At 40.9% G+C, this 22,644-nt stretch overlaps 1 protein-coding gene across 1 annotated transcript in view; it reads left to right on the top strand.

Moving 5' to 3' along the window:
* The window catches only part of SKAP2 (src kinase associated phosphoprotein 2), a 102,367-nt gene that overhangs the window by 57,873 nt on the left and 21,850 nt on the right, over positions 1 to 22,644 (top strand). Inside the window, exons 7-10 of the mRNA XM_081164865.1 lie at positions 1,294 to 1,418; positions 2,322 to 2,385; positions 2,878 to 3,000; positions 22,538 to 22,621. Of these exons, the coding sequence (XP_081020991.1) occupies positions 1,294 to 1,418; positions 2,322 to 2,385; positions 2,878 to 3,000; positions 22,538 to 22,621 (396 nt within the window). The remainder of the gene's footprint in view (positions 1 to 1,293; positions 1,419 to 2,321; positions 2,386 to 2,877; positions 3,001 to 22,537; positions 22,622 to 22,644) is intronic.

Here is a 22,644-nt window from a genome sequence, read left to right on the forward strand (position 1 = left end):
CCATTTAGGGGTTTAAAGGTCAGCACCAACACTTTGAATTGTGCTCGGAAACGTACTGGTTCACTCATTGACCTGGTTAGTATTGTAGCGCTAAGCCAATCCATGACTTAGTGCAAATGCAGAGGTTCCCAGAGAGATACCTGCTGCATTGCTCCTCCCTTGGTCCTGCTGCTGCAGGGCTGCTCTGAGCTCAGCGATGGTTTGGTTTGAAAAGCCACAAGTGGTAAGCCATAGAACAAACGTTGGCCAGAGCTCATGGTTTGTCTAGAGCAGGACAAACCACAAGCTTAGGTGGGTTTGGACAATGTGCTAAACCATGGGCTGGTTTACCTCATAGGAGTGCAATGTGGCTTCAGTCTCGTTAGCAGCTTGCATGTTTGTGCTAAGCCATGGTTTGGCTTAGAATAATGTGCACAATGCTTCTTTGTTTCTCCCCGGTGTACTTTGCACATGTAGGCCCTGAACATTATGCTGATAGATATTCAAATTTGTGAGAGCTTTCTCAGAAGTTTCCTAGCTTGCTTTGCTTTTATCGAAATAGCAGGGTGGTCAGTATACTTCAACCCTGTTTAGTGTTCACTCTTTTCCCCAGACCATAGCTGAATATGTTAAGAAGGCTATGCAAAGAGGTCTCCAAAGCAATTTTCTGTTTGTCCTGAGGGTACCTTTATCTTGAAATGGTTGTGTATGCTGCTACTTGGCTTTTGGGTTGTTTCAGAAGAAGTCAGAATAAGCTGAGCATTTTGTAGGCTCCTTTAGATTCCTTCACATTGGTCAGTAGGTGAAGAACCCCCTTTTACAGATGTTGTTAACAGCCTCTGAAGTTCACTTCTTCTTTTTTGAGATGCAATAGTGGGGCAGATGTACCAAGGAGATCAGTAAGTTCTTCTTCACTGGACAGATTTTTCCAGTGGCTACTGAACCAGAAAGAGACACTGATTTATGATGCACTTGTCTTGCAAGTTCCATGTTCCAGTTCTTGGTTCTCCCTGGGTACAGAAATCATTGCATGTACTTCTCACTAAATGTGACCATCTGTAAGTATCATCCTGGGGGATTCTGTAGGCAGCTTTCATAAAAATGTGCTTTGTTTGTACCTTTTCTTTAAAGGAGAGGCTTTTCTTTTTTTTAATCACTCATAGCATCACCCAAACCATTCGGCTAATAACGTCTAACCTATTCTCTCGAATATTCATGAAATGGAAAACAAAATCTGAATAAATGATAACCTGCCGTGCCATTCACGTTCAGCGTTGCAAATGAAGTTCTATCTTTGCTTTTTATCTACGACAGACAAACAACAGAAAGGTGAATTTGCTATAGATGGCTACACCGTCAGAATGAATAATACCCTTCGGAAGGATGGAAAGAAAGATTGCTGTTTTGAAATCGCTGCTCCTGATAAACGCATTTATCAGGTTGGACTTCTTATGTCATCTTGAAATTAAATTGATAAAAACTGTTACTGTTCCAGTTATGAAGACATTAACGTTTCAATAAAACAACTCCTGACATGTTCAAGAAAAAGTAACTCTTGATTTGCTTACCTTGTACATTCATTCATTCATATATATATGTATATGAATAGATTAAACATTATACTATCTTTTTGGATAAGAACAACCAATATACCATTTTTATCTACTGTTCCATTTCACAGCTTATATTTAAATATCTATTATCTAATAGGTCTGCTCTCGGATGAATAATAATGTAAATATATATTATATATATATATATATCTAAACCCCAAATGTTAAACATATCTTGTATTGCTTAGAGGACAGGGAAGGAAATCTAAGTTAAAGGCACATATCAGCTATGTGATTCAAGATCTATCAGCTAGGCATCAGTGTGGAATGTAAGTTTAATAAGTTTTAAATATCTGAGATTGCAGTTGAAAGCCAGTTAATTAAGTTGTCAGGTACTGTGTTGGAATCTGACAAGAACATTTTAAAGAAAACTGTACCCAGCAGTCTAAAGAAATTCATGGGTGTCTTCTAATTGTCAAGGGCGAATTTTGTTCATCAGTCCTGCTTTTGACATTGATGAAGAGAAGCAGCTTTTTTTTCTGCACAGCTGCCAGCTGCTGATCAGAGTTCCAAATCCATCATCCTCTGCTTCAATTACGTAAATTTGTCAAAATTAACTGTACATTATAAGAAGCATCCTTGCAAGAAAAGTACCAGAAGACATGTAAAGAATTGCTAATGGTGCCTTGAAGAAGTGACAAGAATGTTACTTTCTTTTCATTACTGATACTGTGCTGGCTGTATTTTTATGCTCATGATTCCGACTAGTAAAATCAACTTTTTGAACAGTTTACAGCTGCTACTTCCAAGGAAGCTGTGGAATGGGTGAAGACGTTGAGACACGCAATACGAGGTAAGCTAGTTGTTGAAAAGAGCCTTAGTTTACAGTGCATGTTGGAATTTCAATCGTTATCTCTTTCTAATAGATTTTCTGTTTATTGATCTTGGCATTTCATTGTGGCCATTTTGTGTAACATGTTTCCTGATTTCAGCTTTCTGTGTGAGTGTGAATAAGGAATCCTTTGCGCACTTGGGTATAAGTTCTTCTAGACTCGGCTAGACTTGCTTCCAAAGAAATATACATAGTAATAAACTGAGGACATGCTACTTAGTTAAATTCCACTGAAATACAGATGTGCCTGTTTTTATTCAGCTGGTGCTAGCTAAATGAAAACAGTCACACCTGTATTTCAGAGGCATCTCTTAATAAGCTAGAACTGGGGCATTGAATTTGCTTGGATTTAAAATGGAAGCGTCAGAATTATTTTGCTTTTCTTTCGCATTCCTTATGGCTGTGTTCACTGGGTGGGTACCTGTTGAATAGCTCTTGCATTCTTCTGAACAGACATGGGATCTGAAGATATTCTTGAGGAAGATGAAGAAGAATATGATGACATTGAGGAAAGTGGCGTTCCTTCTCAGCAACCAAGCACAGAGGCATTCGATGATATTTATGAAGAACTTCCAGGTATTGGGATGCGGAGAGCCTGGGTTGCATAGTGGAGATGCCGTGTACAGCTCTGAAGGGACAGAAGGGGTTGGTGGAAAGAATTAATTCCAGCAGATAGTTCTTGGCTATGGCAGACCTGAACCAAGCTCAACTGTCTGGTCTTAGGTGAGTCATAGTGTGTCAGCCTCAGTTCCACATGGTCTTCCATGATTAATGCCAGACGCTTGTGGTATTTAAAGAAGTGTGGTGGGGTTGTTTTTTACTAGGTTTAAAAAAATAACTATTCACTTCGGGCTTATAAGGGCATTGAAACTAGACAGGAATTGTAGAAATGGTCTCTTGAGATTATTGGCTCATTAGCATCATCTCTGCTACATAATTTTTTAATTAAAACGTTGACGTGCCTTACAGCTTTGTCTCACCAATGCAGTCACTCATTCCTCCCCACTTTATTCGCTGTGTCACTTGCATTAACCATTTTTCTTCACACACTCTGTTTTTATCAGTATGTTCTCTCATACTATGATCTCATAATCCCTGCATATAAGCACAAGATGTGTGTGTGTTTTGGTTTGATTTCTGGGGTTGTGGAGAGGAACTGTCAACAAAGGTACTTGGGGGGTTTGGCTTGACTTTTTTTCTAATTGCATCCAGCATGAATCTGATCGTGCCATGATTTCTTCTCTAGATTTTTCAGTTACGGAAAAGTTTTTCTGCATCTTGACGCCCAGATGTAAATCTCATTCAAACCTTCCTTTTGGCACCTAGTGCTGAACTTCACTCCAGTAAGAAGAAAGTGGCAGGACAGGGTCTGTAGGGATGTAAATACATGGAAATGAGGTGTCCTCCTTGCTGCGGTTTAAAGACATATTGAATACAGAGAACTGCAACACTTATTACTGGTCAGGGATGATGGGAATTGTAGTCCAACAACAGCTGGCGGGCCAAGTTTGGCCATGCCTGCTCTAGAATAAAAGAATGCTATCAGAAGGTAAGTTGGTAAATAAAAATTACTTCCATCTGATGTGTTTCAGATATTTTGGTTCTCTAGAAAATATAGCTGTAATAAGTTCAGTGCATAAGGAAAGACACAGACTGAAAACTATTGTAGACTTTTAGACTTTTTATCAGCAGGTGTTCTCCGTATCAAGCGGTGTGCTGCTATGTTAGCTCATTTTAAAACTTGGTTAATGAGAAACACAGTAACAGATCTCAAACAGACCCCCGGGTATAGGACAGAATATAAATTCTAATCATCATCATCATCAAGGTATGTTGCAAATTTGAAATCTACCCGATGGTTGGAATGTATCAATTATTAAGATTATTTTGGGGAAAGTTTCAAGATAGGCAGAGCCCAGAATTCTCACCACTAATCACAATGGAATAATGCACAGTTTGAAAGGAAAGAGCTGTTGGGTAATATGAAGCTTTGGGACTGTTTTGGAATGGTTGAACTTTGAAAAATATCAAAAGAAGGCATAATTAAGTCATGCTACCGAAGCTGTACGCCGGCTCCCTCGGCCAATAAAGCGAGATGAGCGCCGTAACCCCAGAGTCGGTCACAACTGGTCAAATGGTCAGGGGTCCCTTTACCTTTTTATCCAGTAGGATATGGGTTGAGCACTGATCCTTTCCCTCCAGTATTGCCGAGTAAGACAGATATTAAACTATTTATTGACATGATATGGATCACTTAAGAGATCATTTACAAAACTAGCTCTAATTCAGAAACAGTGAAAAAATAAATAAATGCCAAGTATAATGGGAGGCAGATTTATTAAAGTAAATCCCTGATCAGTTATGGAAGTGGATGTGGAAAAATACACAGTATTTTACATATACTACATTACATTCAACAGGCTTCAAGACTGAATAAAATTTACCCAAATGTAAGCAATTTGGGCTGGTACTGTCAAACATCAGGTGCAATTTACTCCATGTTTTTTGGATATGATTTTCCATTACTATTAGTACCCATTCCTCACAGGGGCATTTGCCCTGTCTTTCCTCAGTTTTCCAATCACTACTGCCATTCTTGTGATTTATTTGTGGTGGCAGGTGTTTTGCATCTGCCTCACTTTCCTGCAGAATCATAGAATGACCTCGAAAGGTCATCTAGTCCAATCAAATCCTTGCCAGTGCAGGAAACTCACTACTGCAGCACTCTTGATAGGTAGCCATCTGCCTTAAAAACTTCTAACCAAGGGTACAGCGCCTCCTAAGGCAGACTGTTCCACTGTCAAAACAGCTTGGACCACCAGGAAGTTCTTCCTAATGTTTGATCCTAGCATCCATATTGACATTAATTTAATTATGACTTGGTCCCTTTAGTCTCACCCTTCTACTATAATTGACCATGCTGTTGTCCTGTGCACATTACTTTTGAACTTTGCTAGCTCTTTAAAGTAGGTTTAAAGTAATGAGTATTGGCCCACTTAACCCAAGTAAAAGGTAAAAAGGGCTATCATTTTTTTTTTTTACAAAATGACACTCTCCCTGTCACCTTCATCACAGCTAAGTTGTACATCTGCACCAAGCTTGGCTGAGAATGGAATGTAGATTTCAAAAACAGCCTCCTGCCAAAACAAGGAGGTGGGGGAATCTTTCAATTCATTTTTTTAAAAAATGGGTACTCAGCACTAGAGAGAACCCAGAGTTGTGCCACATTTTCCAGATATTATGATTCTTTTTAATAATACCCGGATTTTCTGTAGAAACAATTTTTTTCCTTGAATAGAGCAGAATAGTTTCAGATCGATGCATAGTACCAATTTGTTGGTGCATTAAAATGTTTAGCTTGTCTTGTAAATTGATAAGATCGCAGTCCTGTACACACTTACCTGGGAGTAAATCCCACAGAACTCAATAGGACTTCTGAATAGACTTGCATAGGATTGTGTTGCAATTCTCTTGCTAAGTAAGGAGCTGTTTATTGGATAGGGGAGACTAATCTATTGATACCTTGCGCCATAAATCTGTTTTTACAAGGGGGAAGATGACTAATTTATTTTCTGGTAACAGTGTAAATTTATTGCAGTTGACTAATATTATTCTCAACAGCACCAGGATTCTGGGCTGCCTCTGCTTCTCAGCCAAAGTCGCATTCCAGAGTTCCCTTGAGCTCACTCAAGTTATTTGCAAGCAGACTGCATTTGGGCTGCTCTGAGCCTTTTCTCAGTTTTTAGAGAATTAGGAGGCATAATTTCATTCCCTTCCAGGTTTTGCTTTGTGGTCAGGTATTTGCTTCCTCCACAGAGTTGGTATACTTCAGTCAGCTGAGTTCCCTCTGCTTAACATCTCAGAAAGTACAAAGTGTGCCCAGTTCCAGTTAGGGCAGCAGTTCTCAATCTGTGGGTCCCCAGATGTTGTTGGACTACAACTCCCATCATCCCTGAGCTCTGGCCTTGCTAGCTAGGGGTGATGGGAGTTGTAGTTCAACAACAGGTTGAGAAAGGCTGGTTTAGGGTAAAACAAGCAATGAGTTGGAGCTGCTCCCTTAGGAGGAAAGGCTGCAGGATTTGGGTATTTTTTTAGTTTAGAGAAAAGGCAAGTAAGAGGTGACATGATAGACATTTACAAAATTATACACAGCATAGAGAAAGTGGATAGAGAAAAGTGCTTCTCCATCTCGTATATAGTATTAGAACTCGTGGGCATCCAATGCAGCTGAATATTGGTAGATTCGGGGCAGAGTGAAACAATGTGTTATTTCATGCAGCACATAGTTAAATGATAGAACTCGCTCCCACAGGAGACAGTGATGGCCACTAACTTGAATGTCTTCAGAAGAAGATTCAACAAGCCCAAGGAGGATTAAGGTTATCAGCAGCTGAGAGCCACAACGGCCATGTCATACCTCCACTGCCAGAGGCCATATTCCAGTTGCTGGGAATTGCAGGTGGGGAGAGTGCTGTTGTGCTCTGGTCTTGCTTTGCAGGCTTCTCTTAAGCCAGTGTTTCCCAACCTTGGGCCTCCAGCTGTTTTTGAACTACAATTCCCATCATCCCTGACCACTGGTCTTGCTAGCTAGGGATGATGGGAGTTGTAGTCCAAAAACAGCTGGAGGCCCAAGGTTGGGAAACACTGTCTTAAGCATCTGTTTGGCCACGGTGAGGCTGGACTAGATGGACCACTGGCCTGATCCAGAAGTCTCTTCTGATGCTCTGAAGTTTTGTTAAGGAAAGTTAAAAGGACGTTCTCTTGGGTGGAATTAAATTACGCTGGGTTAAAAGGCTTGCAAAGAAATTGAATATTGAAGCACAGACTCCAGTCTTGACCCAACGTAGCTTGTTTTGGCCTGGGTTCAAAGAACTGTGCAACTTACTCAATGCATCCCAGGGAGCGTTAGCCATGCCAAATGGATTCCTTCCCTTTTTGAGCAGCAGCCCCACCCCACGTTTACACAGCAAACCTGTTTTGGGATAGAACTTTTAGAAACAAATTGTGATGTTGCATATTGAGACGGGAGTTTTGGGTGGGGCGAGGTGTCTGTCTTTTAAAGGGAGAACATTACACCAGGCATGTTAAAGCCCCCTAGGTGTACTTAAAAGCATCTCTTCCACCTAAAGCACTCAATGTTCTGTTTAAATATTGAATAAAAAGCATTACAATTAAACTGTAAAACACAGCACAGACTCAGATTTGATTTTCTACTTGCGGCGATCGTCCCAAGATTTGCCCTTCTCCCAACATGTATAATTTAAACTGCTAGTTCAGATAATACAATAATTGCCCCATTTGTTGCAGATTAGATCCTATCGCTTTTGTCCTGGGTTTTGCTAAGTAATACACAGAGTAGCCATCATAAGCTGCTCTATGCCTGGGGGAGTCCCGTTCAGCTTTCCTTTTAAGAAATGTTCCAAGGGAGTATTACTTCACTGTTCACACTGACCTTTGCAAGATTTCAGCCCCAAACCCCAAATGTCAGCAATAATTGGACTTTGGTATCAGTCACAAATGTAATAAAACCTGTGACATTTGCAGCTTCAGTCCATAAGCGTGTTTGGCTCCAAAGCATCTTGCTGCCAAGTGTGATGCAATGGCATAATCATCCTACCCCCCTGAAAAAAGTAGCTTTTCCTAACTTGTGATACAATAAACCACATTTCTTGTGCTTTTTGTAGTATCCAAAAAACCTTAGTGACGTATCTTAGAATAATAGAATCATACAAGTTAGAAAGGACCCTGAGGATCATCTCACCCAACTCCCCCCCCCCTTGCAATGCAGGGATGGGCAGCTGTCCCTTACGGGGATCGAACCTCTGACCTTGTTGACGTTATCAACACCATGCTCTAACCAACTGAGCTATCCATTGCCGATCTATTTCTTATTACATTCATATCCTGGCTACTGTCTAAGGAGCTCATGGTTGCTTACGCCCCCTCCATTCCAGTTCACCCTTACAGTAACACTGGGAGGTGGGTTAAAAAGGTAAAGGTAAAGGACCCCTGACAGGTAAGTCCAGTCGCAGACGACTCTGGGGTTGTGGTGCTCATCTCGCTATACAGGCCGAGGGAGCCGATGTTTGTCCACAGACAGTTTTCCCGGGTCATGTGGCCAGCATGACTAAGCCGCTTCTAGCTCAACGGAACACTGAAACCAGAGCAGCGCACGGAAATGCCATTTACCTTCCCGCCAGAACGGTACCTATTTATCTACTTGCACTAGAGTGCTTTCAAACTGCTAGGTTGGCAGGAGCTGGGACTGAGCAACAGGAGCTCACTCAGTCGCTGGGATTCAAACCGCCAACCTTCTGATCAACACGCCCAAGAGGCTCAGTGGTTTAGACCACAGTGCCACCCGTATCCCCTGTGAGGTGGGTTAGGCTGAGTAATAGTGGCTTGTTATCCCCCACCCCACCCCAATTATTAATATCCAGAACAAGAAGCACATTGCTTTCCCAACACAATTCCTTATTTCTGCCCCCAAAACATGGCAGGATAGCTTTAAGCTTTTAGAACGGAATCTAGCTACTTAACACTGCAAACACAGTTGTTGTGTGAAACTTTTTCAGGATTCTGGTCTCCCTATTTGCATTTTTACTGGTGCATGGGAGCTGCCATGTGCTGCTCAGTTAACCTGAAAATCCCCCAGGCCATGTGGGAGGATGTTGCAGCAGCCCTTCCCCAAAGCAGTGTTGTTCCTAGAGCAGCCAGAAACTAGAGCGACGCCACTATGGGGAGGAGCAACAAGGTGAGCTACTCATAGCCATTCTGCATGACCTCTGAATGGTTAGGGGAAAGAACCCTGCATAAACAGCTTTTGTCTGCAGACGAGCATTTTAATGTTCAAATTAACACCATTTAGCTTTTTATCATTTTAAAGCATTTTGGTAATACTTATTTCCTGTAATTTTTGAAAGTGATCCCCTTGCACAATAAAAAGAGAGGTTTCTTCATAAGCATGCAGTTCAACTTTTGAAAGAACCGTAAAAAAGAGAAACGATCAAGCATCATATTCCCACACATTTGCTTCCCATTAAAATAAGATTGCTTATTACTCGTTCTGATCAGTCATCCTTTTTACTGCTTCGAATGGACCAACGCGAAAACATTTTTGACACTATAGATTTGTAAAACCAATATGATGTGAATGCTGTGTGACAGAAGTTGGCTGTTTTATTGAGGGGGGAGAATCCCAAGTTGGAGAATCTTGTCATTCTAGAGAGACAAAAGTAATTTTCCTTATATTGAAGCCTTTTCACTGTTGACTACATTTTTGACAGCTGGCTTCATGTTACACATTAACAACACTTTGTTTATTCATGAATAGCTTTGGCACACTGTGTGCCCAAAATAGAATATTTCTCCATATGCAAGCAAAGCTGTCTTGTGATTAAGAAGCAATGCAATGAAACAATCTTAAACTTGAACATTAGTGCTCCAGAATATCACGACTTTTAAAAAATTAAAACAAAGAACAAGCAATATATTTTTGTTGAAACTGGTGGAAAGCATTGTTCAAAGACAGAATTACCAAGCATGTAGAAGAACAAGTCTTGCCCAAACAGAACCAGCATGGCTTTTACAAGGACAAGTCATGTCTCACAAACTTTTTAGAATTCTTTGAGAGTGCCAGCAAGCACATAGATAGAGGCAATTCAGTTGGCATGCGCTTAGATTTCTGAAAAGCCTTAGACATTCTACCTCACTGAATACTCCTGAGTAAGCTTAGCTGTCATGGAATAAGAGGAAGGCAGGGTTAAATCTTGTATAGTATGTGCCACCCTGTTCCAAGCAGGGAACAGGACTGCGCGGCCTAGGCAGCAGAATTTAATCTATTTTCCTTTAAGTGGGTGGGGTGCACCAATGCTGCTTCTCACCCATTTAAAGGAGAAACCGAGCAAAATGCTCTTTGAACCAGACTTCCTTTGCAAAGCTGCAGAGGGGATTTTGGCAGGTGAGCAACCCTGCTGACCTGTCAGATTTGGCCTGTGAGGCCAATCCTGCTCATGATGTGGCCCATGGAACCAAAAAGTTTCCCCACTCTTGCTTTAAACCAATGAGAAAACCCACATCAGGGATCTATTGCATGGGTACAGTTAGCACCTTACCTAAACAAAACACTGGAGGACAGAAGGTGACAAATATGAGTGACAGGAGGCACATGAAAGAGCACCTTGAACAAAGATACCGCCGAAAAAGCTAGCACCACAAAGTGGTCATGAAGTCATAACATTAACCCCTGGGGTCCATGGGGCAGAAGGGTGGTGCATAAAATTAATAAATGTTTAGGATAGGATGCCACCCTGTACTGAATCAGACCATGGGTCCATATGGCATACTCAACACTGCCATACCCAAAGCCTTAAAACCACCACAGTCCACTTCTGTTGTTGAGCTCTCTGCGGATAGCGGCATCACCACTTGCCATGTCTTTCAGTATGCATGCATGGAGGAATGAGAATGTACACCTGATATTTTAGAAGCTCTCTGCTTCAGGTTTTTTCCTTTTGTATGTCTGTGGAGGGGAGGCAGCTTAAGGGATCCGCTGGGAAGGAAATTGCTAAGTGCCTTTCTAGGGGACAGTAAACACAAAAAGGGTTAGATTAAGCTAATGGCTTTTCAAGTGCTGGAAATAGTCTGAAGGGGAATAGCCGCTACCTAATAACACAGCAGTGCAATTTTTGCTCCACCACAAAGAGTTGCATGTTTTAAAGTGGCAGTAACCACTTGGCAGATACCTGAACTTGTGCTGTAAGAGAAAGAAAAGATACCCCTTTTCTGTGGATATGTGTCTTGCCTCCACAACTGGGATGGTATAGTGCAAGCATATGTTCTTAGTATGTCAGTTCAGATGGGGATCACAAGGCTGGGTTGCAGAAGAATTTAGACTGAAATTATTGTCGAGTGCTGGCCAACAGCTCTTTTGCTGTCTATGATGTATTCTTACTTTTTGCTTTTGTTGAGTCAACCTTTAGCTAGTTTATAAACTGGACTTTTTTAGTACAAACCGGGCAGGGGGGGGCAAGCTAATTTGTAGGACGTGGTGATGCCAATTTCAAGCAGGCAGAAAATGGCAGCGGTGTCTAATTATATTGACACTGAATGAAAGTATGGCAAATGATCTCTCTGGTTGAATCTCTTGTCCCTGTGCTGTCTATGCAGGGAATGCATAAACATTAGTTACTTAAAATGGCTAAAGCAGCTAGGAGAGAAACATCTGGGAACCAGACCTTTCCTGTGGAACCATTCCAAAAAACTGCATTGTGTTTCCTTTACTGTAGTAAGTCACACTGAAGCAACTTGCTTTGGGTTTCTCTCTCCCCCTCTCTCCCCTGAATTCAGAAATGAATCTACCCAAAGAACAGGAAACAAAATTCAGTGTTCTAAACCCACAAATTATTCACAAAGTAGGAGGTACAGTGGCTCATTCTGATGCTATCTGTGTTGCCAAGTCACATTGGTCACAATTAGAGATATTTAGTTTTCATGAATGACTCTTAAATCAAGATCCCTCCCTCCTGATAGATATGCATGGGAGATGTCACATGACATGATTAGTTTCTGCTTCATTCTGCTAATATTATGCTTAAGGCACAGAATATTGTGTATGACAAATTGTTCTTAAAGTAGGGCAACTTTTTATTGCAGGCTTTTGTGTGTGTGTATGTGTGCGCACGCTTGGTCATTTATTAATGAAAACTATTTACCCTTGTCATTCATTAGCTATATTTTAGCATGAAGCTTATAGTTCGTAATGTAAATCTGTTGAACTACTTGGTGAGCAAACATTTCTAAATTGCTGCAAATCTGAGTATAGGGTATGATGTGGAGACACAAAACACACGGGGGTGAATAATTTTGCTTTCAGTTTATAGTGAAGCAGACCTTTTTGTGCTTTGCTTTGTGTTGCCATGTGTGAATGACACCCACCGGTCAGGAGTCAACCATAACGTTTTGAACCACATTTTATACGTCTTGTTTCTTTATGGATCCATTGGATTCATGCCGTTTTGTTTTGAACCTGTAGAATGCATTTCAGTTAAAAGGGGTTTTGACTTCCAGTGTCTTGTGTTCTTTGCAGGTCCAAGGTAGAATGCCGTCTTCTGTCAGGGTCTCAAAACACTTTAAAAATCAAAACATATGGGCTTGACCCAGGTGATTCTAAACATGTGAAAAATCGCTGGTCATAAATCTTTGGGAGTAGCTGTTTGTGAGAGGAGCAGTTAAAATTAATAAGAGCCATTTTGTTCCTCCTTTTGCCTTACGGTTTCCACCTGCTTGATCTCCACTATTTTAAATGGTAAGCCATTTTGGACAGGTGCCAATCTGTTTGTGCCAACACACTGATTACTTGCAGGTACAAGGGCTGCAGTGTGTGTGTGTGTGTGTGTGGAGAGTCCCACCACCCACAGAACCTTCTCGTTTATTTATACTCTCTGCCTTGCTGTAAAGTGCACACAGAAGTCCACATTTGCAGGCGCTTCGTCTACACATTAGGAGTGTGGATTGCAAATGCCAAGCATCAAGGGAAACAGATGTTTGAGAAGTTGGGCCAAAGTTAGTTTAAAGTTGAGGCAAAACATTACTGAGATGGCGGACTCTTTATAGTTTGCGGTTTGGCAGGCATCCAGTAGGGAATTCATCTATCTGTATGAAAAATCAATGGTTCCTCTCGCCATGAGCCTAACAAATGCAGAGGCCTGGCACATATATGACTGTATGCTGTTTGCATTTCTGATTTGTGAATGGACTGAGTCCCAAGAAGGAATGCTTGGCAGCGTATCCAGCAATTGCGGCTGCCAGTTTTGATCATGCCATATAGATTTGGCTGAAATGCCAAGCACTGGGAGCCAATGATATATGGAATATGAGCTGGAGGCATTCTAGGAAGCAAGGAGGAGAATGACTACGCTGTGCTTGCATATCCTGGGCCAGTATCCAAAGACCTGCTTAGGCTCACCAAAGGTGTTTGCACTGGATCAACGAGTGTTAAAACAACAAGACTGAATTGCCCATCTCTATGCCATGTCACAAACTGCTTGAGAGTGTTGCGTCAGCTTCCAGAGCGATTTGCCATGTGGCATTGATTACAGGAGAAGAGCTGCAGTTGGAAGGAAACGAGTGGAAGAGCTCCCTTTAGACTTGCAGAATTAGTTTTCACAGTTCTCTGAATACTGACCCTGTAATGGAATCTATAAAGGTGAAATCATGATACAGGAACCTCTGTTCAGATTGGATGGTAGAACTGAAATTTTCTCTAATGCAATATATGAATAAGGCAGCTTCTTGGCTGAACTATTTTTTTTTCAACCCCCCCCCCACCAAACAATCTGGGAACTCTAGTTTACAGAGCTACAACTCCCAACACCCCTAACATGCTACAGTACCCATGATTCTTTGTTTTTCTTGATGGGATGTGCTTGAAATGTAAAGTGTGTTTGCAGCCGGAGACTGACCAAGCATGTATGAAAATGACTTTTTGGTTGCTCCATGTATTTGTAACTCAGATAACTGACCTAAGCGGGAAATATCAGCAAGAACAAAACATTGCCCAAACACACTAAGCACTTAGGAAATCTGCTTAGGAAAATGTTGTGTGTGTTCACCTTGTGGAATGACCAATCTTATGTATTATTGCCACAATCTGAACTGAGCAAAGTCTCTGCAAGTCTTTGACCAAGTAGGCCCTGGTGGAGATTTGGTTGTACGGTGATGTTATTTATTCCTGTGAAAAATGCTGTTTAAATTTCCATAATGCGTAAAAAGAAATTTGCTTTTAAGGTTTCGTTACAAGCTGTTACGCCACATTCTCCATTATAATTGTGTGCATATAATCACCCCTGTATTCATGACCTTTAGCTGATGAAGCTAATAAGTTAGAGGGAGTTATCTCAAGAGGGCATTATAAAGGTCAAATCAAAACCCAACCTGTACTACAGCTAAGCATCGTGTGCTTTAAAAAAGTGTCTGAAAGTATCCATAGAACTAGACTCAACCATTACATGCAGGCATTTTGGAACTTCTTTTAACAATGATTCAGAGATCTGCTTAATTGCCATTTGCCATTCAGGCAGTTCCACAGCCCTCTGAAGTTAAGCGTTTATGGTCCCTATTGATTTAGGAAGTGTTTAGATTAGGATTTGTGTGCATGTTAGCTGAGAGTCCCCGGTGTTACTTGTGGTATCTCCAGTTCTTTGTGGCTTGATCTGTTTCCATGTGTGGTCTTTCTAGAACTCAGACAGGAGCCATTCTTTATTCAGCTCAGTATTGCTGGTCTGTCTCTAGCAGAAGGTGTTAATAAGGATGCTCAAAAAGAGTCGAGGCAAAGACCTGTTGCCTCAGGTCTTTCCAATTGTCAGTATGCTTCAATAAGTATATATTATCTCTTCTAACTTCCTTGTTTACCTCAGAATGTATTTTGTTGTCCACACCAACAATAACAGAGGCAACAGTTTTCCATTTTGTGTGAGCGTACATCTTCTTCCTGCTGCTTTTGACTAATGCCACGATAAATTGGTTAAGACTTTAAGGTGCCACAAGAATTTGTTGCTTGCTGCAACAGACTACTATAGACTACAGTGGTACCTTGGTTTAAGAACAGTTTAGTTTATGAACAACTTGGATTAAGAACGCTGCAAACCCAGAAGTAGGTGTTTTGGTTTGTGAACTTTGCCTTGGAAGCAGAATATGTTGAGTGTGTTTCATTTGTAAATTGAGTCCCCTGCTGCTATAGGAAAGTACCCCTTTGTTTAAGAATGCTTTGGTTTAAGAATGGATTAAGTTTGTAAACCAAGGTACCACTGTAATTGTTTGGCATGAGTCAAACAAAATAAGCCAAACAAATATAAGCTATTAACATGATTCTACTTTTGATTTTAATAAGGAAGTTCAAAAATGGTGCTTCCCTCTCTGTATCATCAGAACCAAAGGGACTTCAATGTGTTTTTTCTTTGGCTTAGTTCACATTTTTCACATGAGTGTTCACTTTAACTCTGAGATGTTCAGCATAAAATAATGAGTTCTACAAGATTTCTTAAAAGCTGCTGCAAATGCTGAGATGTCTTCTGAAAGTAGTAAGGTCAAGTCTAACTTCATTTTTCATGAATTTGCTTCTCCAATTTTTTTATTTTTTTTTTGCATTAAACAAGGAGAGGGGAAGTGTGCTCAAAGAACAGGTGTTTGCTTTGACTTAATTTTATGGGTGCTTTCTTTCTTCAAGCGTATACAACATAGAAGAACTGAACAAAGGCGTTTTACCTAAAGCTGTTTCATGGGTAAATAATTACTACATGGCAGGTTTCCTCTTCCTTATTTTTTTCCTTATTTTAATCCAACCCACCCACCCCATCTGACCTCTCTCAGCAGTCACCTTATTCTTGACTTTGTTTAATTAACTCTGCTTTCCTTATGTTGGACCAAATTATTGTCTTGCAGGGGGAAATCATTTCAGGAAGTGCCAGGAAATGCTTTATTCTAAGCCCCGCTGATTGCTTTTTCAAAAGATGTGCCACCCTGCGAAGCCAGCAGGAGTTGAGACTAACCATGCCTGCCGATGGTCTAAGTTGTCCCTGGAAATGTTGCAGATCTCTGGCCACCCACAGAGAGCTGTGGCAGTCACTCTGAAGTTTAGTGTTTCCTGAGCCTCCTACGTTTTGCCACACACTCGTCCTCTTTACCCCTTGGAAATGAAAGAGACAGAGAACCATAAGTGTGTGTGTGTGTGTAGATTTATATCTCTTAACACGTTCAGGACCTTTTTAAAACAAGATGATAAGATGTAATGTCCCTTTTACTTAGGTACACAAAATAAAACCATTGGTTTCTGAACAGTTAGAGTATGCAAGCCTAGAAATAATCCCACTTAAATCTGAACACACCAAAAAAATGTTGTGTAGATGCTTATGTGTTTGTTTTATATATATATACGTAACTAAGTGGACTCTCAAATCTATTTACACTAACAGGATTAAATTTTTGTTAATTTATCCTCAAAACAAGAGTGGCAATGAAACTTAATTCTAAATGGTGGTTTAATGTTACATATTTATATATATAATTTAACTTTCCTTAGAAGGGAAATCAATGTCTGAAATATTGGGGAAGTATTTTATTATCTTGGAAATTAGGGAAGGATGAGGAGACTCTGGCTTTCTTGTGGGCGATAGTTTGTATTTGTTTAGCCATAACATAACATCAAGAGCATTGGGATTTGAACCACAAATTTAGTCCTTCATAAACTGCCTGCCAATGCAAATGAGGTATAATTGCAAAGCAACATAGTTTTCATGGTCAAATAGCAAAAAATACAGAAACTCTGTAGGTGTGAGAAATATTTGTTATGAGGATCTTTGTAAAAAGGGCATTAATGTAGTGAACAATGTGGAATGCTCTCCTGAGGAAAACAGGCTGGGTTTTAGGCACTAGACTAAGAGATTTCTATTCATTTAGGCCTTGGCTAACTAATATGGCCTCTATGGTGGTACTGATCTTTTAGTGGGGTGAGTTGGACTCCTCCTCATTATTATGTTATTGGATGAGCATTTTAGTTACATTGCATTATTCATTGCTTTAAATATTCTGTTTTTTGCTTTTATCTGTATTTTATCCTGTTTAGTTGCTTTGACACTTTATTTTTTGTAAAAAGCTACTGATACGGTGATGATAATATCCTCTACAACTCTTTCACAAGACGAGCAAAAGCACTTTTCTAACAGCCATCCAGAAAGTTACAACTTGAGAGTAAACAAGCACAATATTTTTAACTGCAGCTATGAAATAGCTGCTCTTGCATTGGACCTGCCATAAAATAGATTTAGGTGTGTCCTGTTGTATCACCCTTCATGTAATTTAGAAGGTTTTGTACTTATTTACCAAGGTAGCACCTGTCTGCTTCCCCCCACCCACCCCCAGAAGTCTTTGCAGTTAGCTGAGGAAGGATGGACTCTTGGAAGTGTTGCCCATGCAAACAGATTGTTCAATGAGGACACGAGAGAGGCAGTCTTGGTCATTCTTCTGTTTTCAGGTGCTACCCAGAGCTCCAGCAAAGCAGAATCTGGACAAATGACCAGATCTTTAACTCATCATATCTGTGCCAGCTGTATCTCAGATCGGACGGAGTTCCAAAGCTGGGGTGCCACTCCCGAGAAGGCTCTCTCTTCTCTAGTATGATCAGTTTTGATACAAAAAATTGTGTACTTCTTAAAGTGGCTGAGATGACAATGAGCTTTCAAATAAAAATACACCTTTATATACACTACAGGCATGAAATTATTGACCAATGCATTTTTCTTACAAAGGGAAATTGTCTTAAGAATCTGCAGTAGTAGTGGCTGATCAAAATTTATCCCAATGACCCTTCTAATGCTATCGGAATAGCAACTCTATGTGTTGAAGACTTCCACAATGCAGCTGAAAGGCATGTAAATACAAGCTGCTTATTTGCTAGGATCTTCCAGATTTGCAAGATGATTGCTATGGAAACCACATAATGAAAACCTTATAACCATCTGTGTTGCTTGATGGATTTTACTGCATAGCTCAGCTGTTTGTGTTTACTGTTGCTAAAAGTATTGAGTAGAATATATTAACCCACAAACTGTTGTTATCTAAGGTATTAATTAATATTGTGCAATGACATGGTGTCTCTTAGCTAGCGTAGCACAATACAGTGCTTGTTTGTGATTAGCCATGTTATTAATAAGGGCTAATGGAGGTATCTTAGTAATGAATACTAGAGCTTTTGATGGGAATCTAAACTGAATTGCTTACTTCAAATACATCTTTATCTTGGGCATAACTGATCTCGTGACAGAAGTACGCTCTAGAAAGCTAACTTGGGACATTAACAAAACAACAACTACCTGATATGATTTTTGCTTTTTATTTTAGTTAACTGTATTCATAGCATTCCAGTCATTCAGTTCCATTATATGCATTTTGTGCACACTTTTTGCATGAAATACATGCTTCTCAGCACATTCACCAGCAAAATATGCATCTTGTATACCACTCTGAGTTCTTTTCTACAGCCAAGTGGTATATACAGTTTATGCACTAAATAAATAAAATACCTGTTTGGTCTGCCAAAAATGCATTGCAAAATCTGGAAAAGTCTGCAATCCAGCTGGGAGCTACATTCCAATCTGCAAGCAAATTCTGGAGTATCAGATTGGGTTTAGTCTATTGCAAAAAGTGGACCAAACAAATTCTTTTTCCATCCATAGTCATAAGATATTTTTTACTTGTCTTTCATGGTAGTTTTGCTCCCCTGTTTATAACTACAGTACTGTACCCAGGAAGATGGGCTTCATGCATCTGATGAAAAAAGCAACATAGTCCATGATCTGCTAGCCTCTATCAAAATTTAGATCATATAATTTTTCTCATAAGATAGGAAGAGACCTATTGTCCTTTATGTAGTCATCTACAGTTCCTTGTGTTGAACTGAAAATCACCATCTATGTCAGGGAGAGGGACCACCACAGGATGTTGAGCTCATATCATCCCTGATTTTTGAGCATTCTGGCAGGGGCGAGTTGGAATCTAACACCTGAGAAATCTGCACTAATTTGTTTAAAAGTTGCTGGTACGCAGGCTGAGACCCTACCTGCCTGCGGACTGTCTTGCCAGAGTGGTGCATGCTCTAGTTATCTCCCGCTTGGACTACTGCAATGTGCTCTACGTGGGGCTACCTTTGAAGGTGACCCAGAAACTGCAATTAATCCAGAATGCGGCAGCTAGACCGGTGACTGGGAGTGGCCGCCAGGACCACATAACACCGGTCCTGAGAGATCTGCATTGGCTCCCAGTACGTTTCCGGGCACAATTCAAAGTGTTGGTGCTGACCTTTAAAGCCCTAAATGGCCTTGGCCCAGTATACCTGAAGGAGTGTCTCCACCCCCATCGTTCAGCCCAGACACTGAGGTCCAGCTCCGAGGGCCTTCTGGCGGTTCCCTTATTGAGAGAAGTGAGGTTACAGGCAACCAGACAGCGGGCCTTCTCGATAGTGGCGCCCACCCTGTGAAACGCCCTTCCTTCAGATGTGAAGGAAATAAGTCGCTATCTTATCTTTAAAAGACATCTGAAGGCAGCCCTGTTTAGGGAAGTTTTTAATATTTAATGCTGTATTGTTTTTAACACTCGATTGGAAGCCGCCCAGAGTGGCTGGGGAAACTCAGCCAGATGGGCGGGGTATAAATAAATTATTATTATTATTATTATTATTATTATTATTATTATTATTATTATTATTATTATTATTTATTAAGGGTGAATTGGGGCAGTGGAGGAGAGGGCTAGATCAACATTTTTGAAAGACTAGTCTCCTTAGTTAAATTCAAATATTGGAAAAGTTTTTACCCTCTTCAGTTCTGGAGAAACTTAAAGCTGGTGAGAACTGTTAGCCTTGATACCGCAGTAGAATAGTTTTATGGGGTTTATTAGGAAAAGCTTTTTCCCTCCAGTGTGCTGCATATTAACAGATGCTTATGCAGTGTAACATAATTAGGAGCAGTGATACCCAGTGGAAAGGAGAGATAACTAACAGGGCATGTTTGTTCCTTGGATATAAGCCATAGGATGAGAGTGCCTCCTGGTGCCCCTAACAGTATATAGAAAGACATTTCTTTTCTTGTCTTTGTGTTCCTACTTAGCCTTCTAAAATGTGTGGTAACAGGAAACTGTATCCACTCTTCAGCATTTCCCTAGCACTTTCCCTTGTATGAAGTGATGTCATTTTATCTGTACAAAATCCTTATCTAGTTGTTCGCTTGCCCTTGGCCCACCCGGTGAGCTTTGTGGCTGAACGGCAGTTGCAAGTGGGTTTATTTCCAAATCCCAGGACAACATATTGGCCCCAGCTGAACCTTGAATGTGCTATGTTAGTCTAAATATGGTTTCCACAACAGATCTACCCATTCCGGCTTTCTTGTGGAGTCTTGTACCAACATAAAATCTGTCTACGTTGGATAGTGGAATTGAGATCTACAAAGCTGCTATGTTGAGTAAACTGTGCCCTTAACATCCAAACTACAATTGCTACTTTCTGTGGGTAAGCAGCACATAACCAGCCTCTTGGGAGCCAGTGTGGTGTAGTGGTTAAGAGCAGTAGATTCGTAATCTGGGGAACCGGGTTCATGTCTCCGCTCCACCACATGCAGCTGCTGGGTGACCTTGGGCCAGTCACACTTCTCTGAAGTCTCTCAACCCCACTCATCTCAGAGTGTTTGTTGTGGGAGAGGAAGGGAAAGGAGAATGTTAGCTGCTTTGAGACTCCTTCGGGTAGTGATAAAGCGGGATATCAAATCCAAACTCCTCCTCCTCCTCCTCTTCTTCTTCTTCCTCTTCTTCTTCTTCTTCGTGGGGTGTTGTGGAGCAGGTATTATGAACTGGTACTCTGCCTTGTGTGCATTTGACAAGTGCGAAACATGTCTAAATAGATGAGTGGTCTCATGGCTGCTAAAAATCTCTATTCATCAGTTTGAAATGAGAAGTCAACAACATGCTGTCACCCAATTTACTTTTTTTTTTTAATCCTCGTGTCAATCCAGGAGTAGTGTTGTGTCATGAGACAGTGTTTGGTAACTGTGGTTGGGTACGTAGGGTTCAACAAAATGAATCTGGGTGCAGAGGTTTTAGTGATAGTTAAAGCAACCTTGTGATCTGAAGTAATGGAGGTACTTCTGAACAATGGGGTCTTCTTACCCCTGAAGCATTAGGTATGTGTGTGGTGTGTGCACACTGCTCCTGGCATCCCAGGCTGAGGCTTATGCAAGAGCAGCCACGGTGTCCCCATATTTTGTTGGACTACCACTTCCTTCTTCCTTGAGCATTGGCCATATTGGCTGTGGCTGATGGGAGCTGGAGTCCAACAACATCATCTGAGGACCACATTGGCTAAAACCATCCTAAAGGTATGGTTGGCTCCTTCCTTATTGAGTTTCAGGCTTGGTGTAAAGATGCAGCCATGTTTAGGGAAGTTTTTAATAACTGATGTCTTAATGTATTTTTAACCTTCTGTTGGAAGCCGCCCAGAGTGGCTGGGAAGACCCAGCCGGATGGGCAGGGTAGAAATACATTATTATTATTATTATTATTATTATTATTATTATTATTATTATTATTATTATTAGGTCAGAATACTTGCTGCTTTGTTTTCTGAGTTTTAGGATTTCTGCTGTGGTTATGTTTAATCAGTCAGGCTGTGCTGAATAGAATAAAATGCTTAAAATGGTGTGAATGTCGCCATAGTTTTAGCAGCAGCTAAATTGCTTTGAGAATGTATGAATCAGTGGTACAAAAAAGAGTAAATTAGCTTCAACCGCTTTTGCTTTGTTTTTTGTTTGCTTAGAACCCATTAAGCTTTTAGGCTTTCCCTTTTGAAATGAAAATGTTAGCTCATGTTGACTTAATTGCATACTCTTTATGTGGTGAACCTTGTTGCTTATGGTGATACCTTAGATTTTATCAGGGAGAAGAGAACTGTGATTTTCAAGCCTGTCTCCTTGATTTGGGATAGGCCCTGCCATATAGCAACTTCCTTCAGGGAGCACAATGGGGCAGTGGCAGTGTGGGGAATAGAGAAGGGTCAGGAACGAGTGTCTGAATTGGTCCACTGAATTTGTTTTCCCTCAGTGCAGAGGGTGCTATGTGAGCTCTGCTTCGGGCGGCAAAATGGCTTGGCACATGCTACTAGCTTTCACTGTATGAAGGCGAACTTAACGGCAACACGGTGGCATTGTGAAAACAATGTGAGAAGTATCGCCTTGTGGGGAACTTCATTACATCAAAAACCTGTGTCAGCGCTGGAACTAGAGAAGCCAGCCAGTGATAATGACGCTTCAAGCTGCCTTCTCTTTCCTTCATAGGACAAGGATTGGATCTAAAGCCACTCGAGTTATATTTCTAGTTCAAAACTGGGGTGTTTGTTTTTAAGAGGGACATCCAAGAGCTTGACCGTATTTCAACCCTGCTGTGTGTGCTGACTTTGTGGCCTCCTTGACAGGCAAAATTTACGCCGCCTCAGCCACACTCTGTATTTTCTAAACTGTCGTGGGCTATAATTCCTGTAGACTAACATGTTTGTTCAACGTATTGCTTGTGTCTGCAGAAGAAGAAGAAGCACCGGCCAAAGTGCCAGTGAAGGCTGAAGAGTCAAGGAAACCGAGCCAAGAGAACCTTAGCAATCCTTCAGGTACCTTTTGGATTCCCAGCCTG

The sequence above is a fragment of the Podarcis bocagei genome (assembly GCF_964188305.1).
Source record: "Podarcis bocagei genome assembly, chromosome: 12".
Taxonomy (NCBI): domain Eukaryota; kingdom Metazoa; phylum Chordata; class Lepidosauria; order Squamata; family Lacertidae; genus Podarcis; species Podarcis bocagei.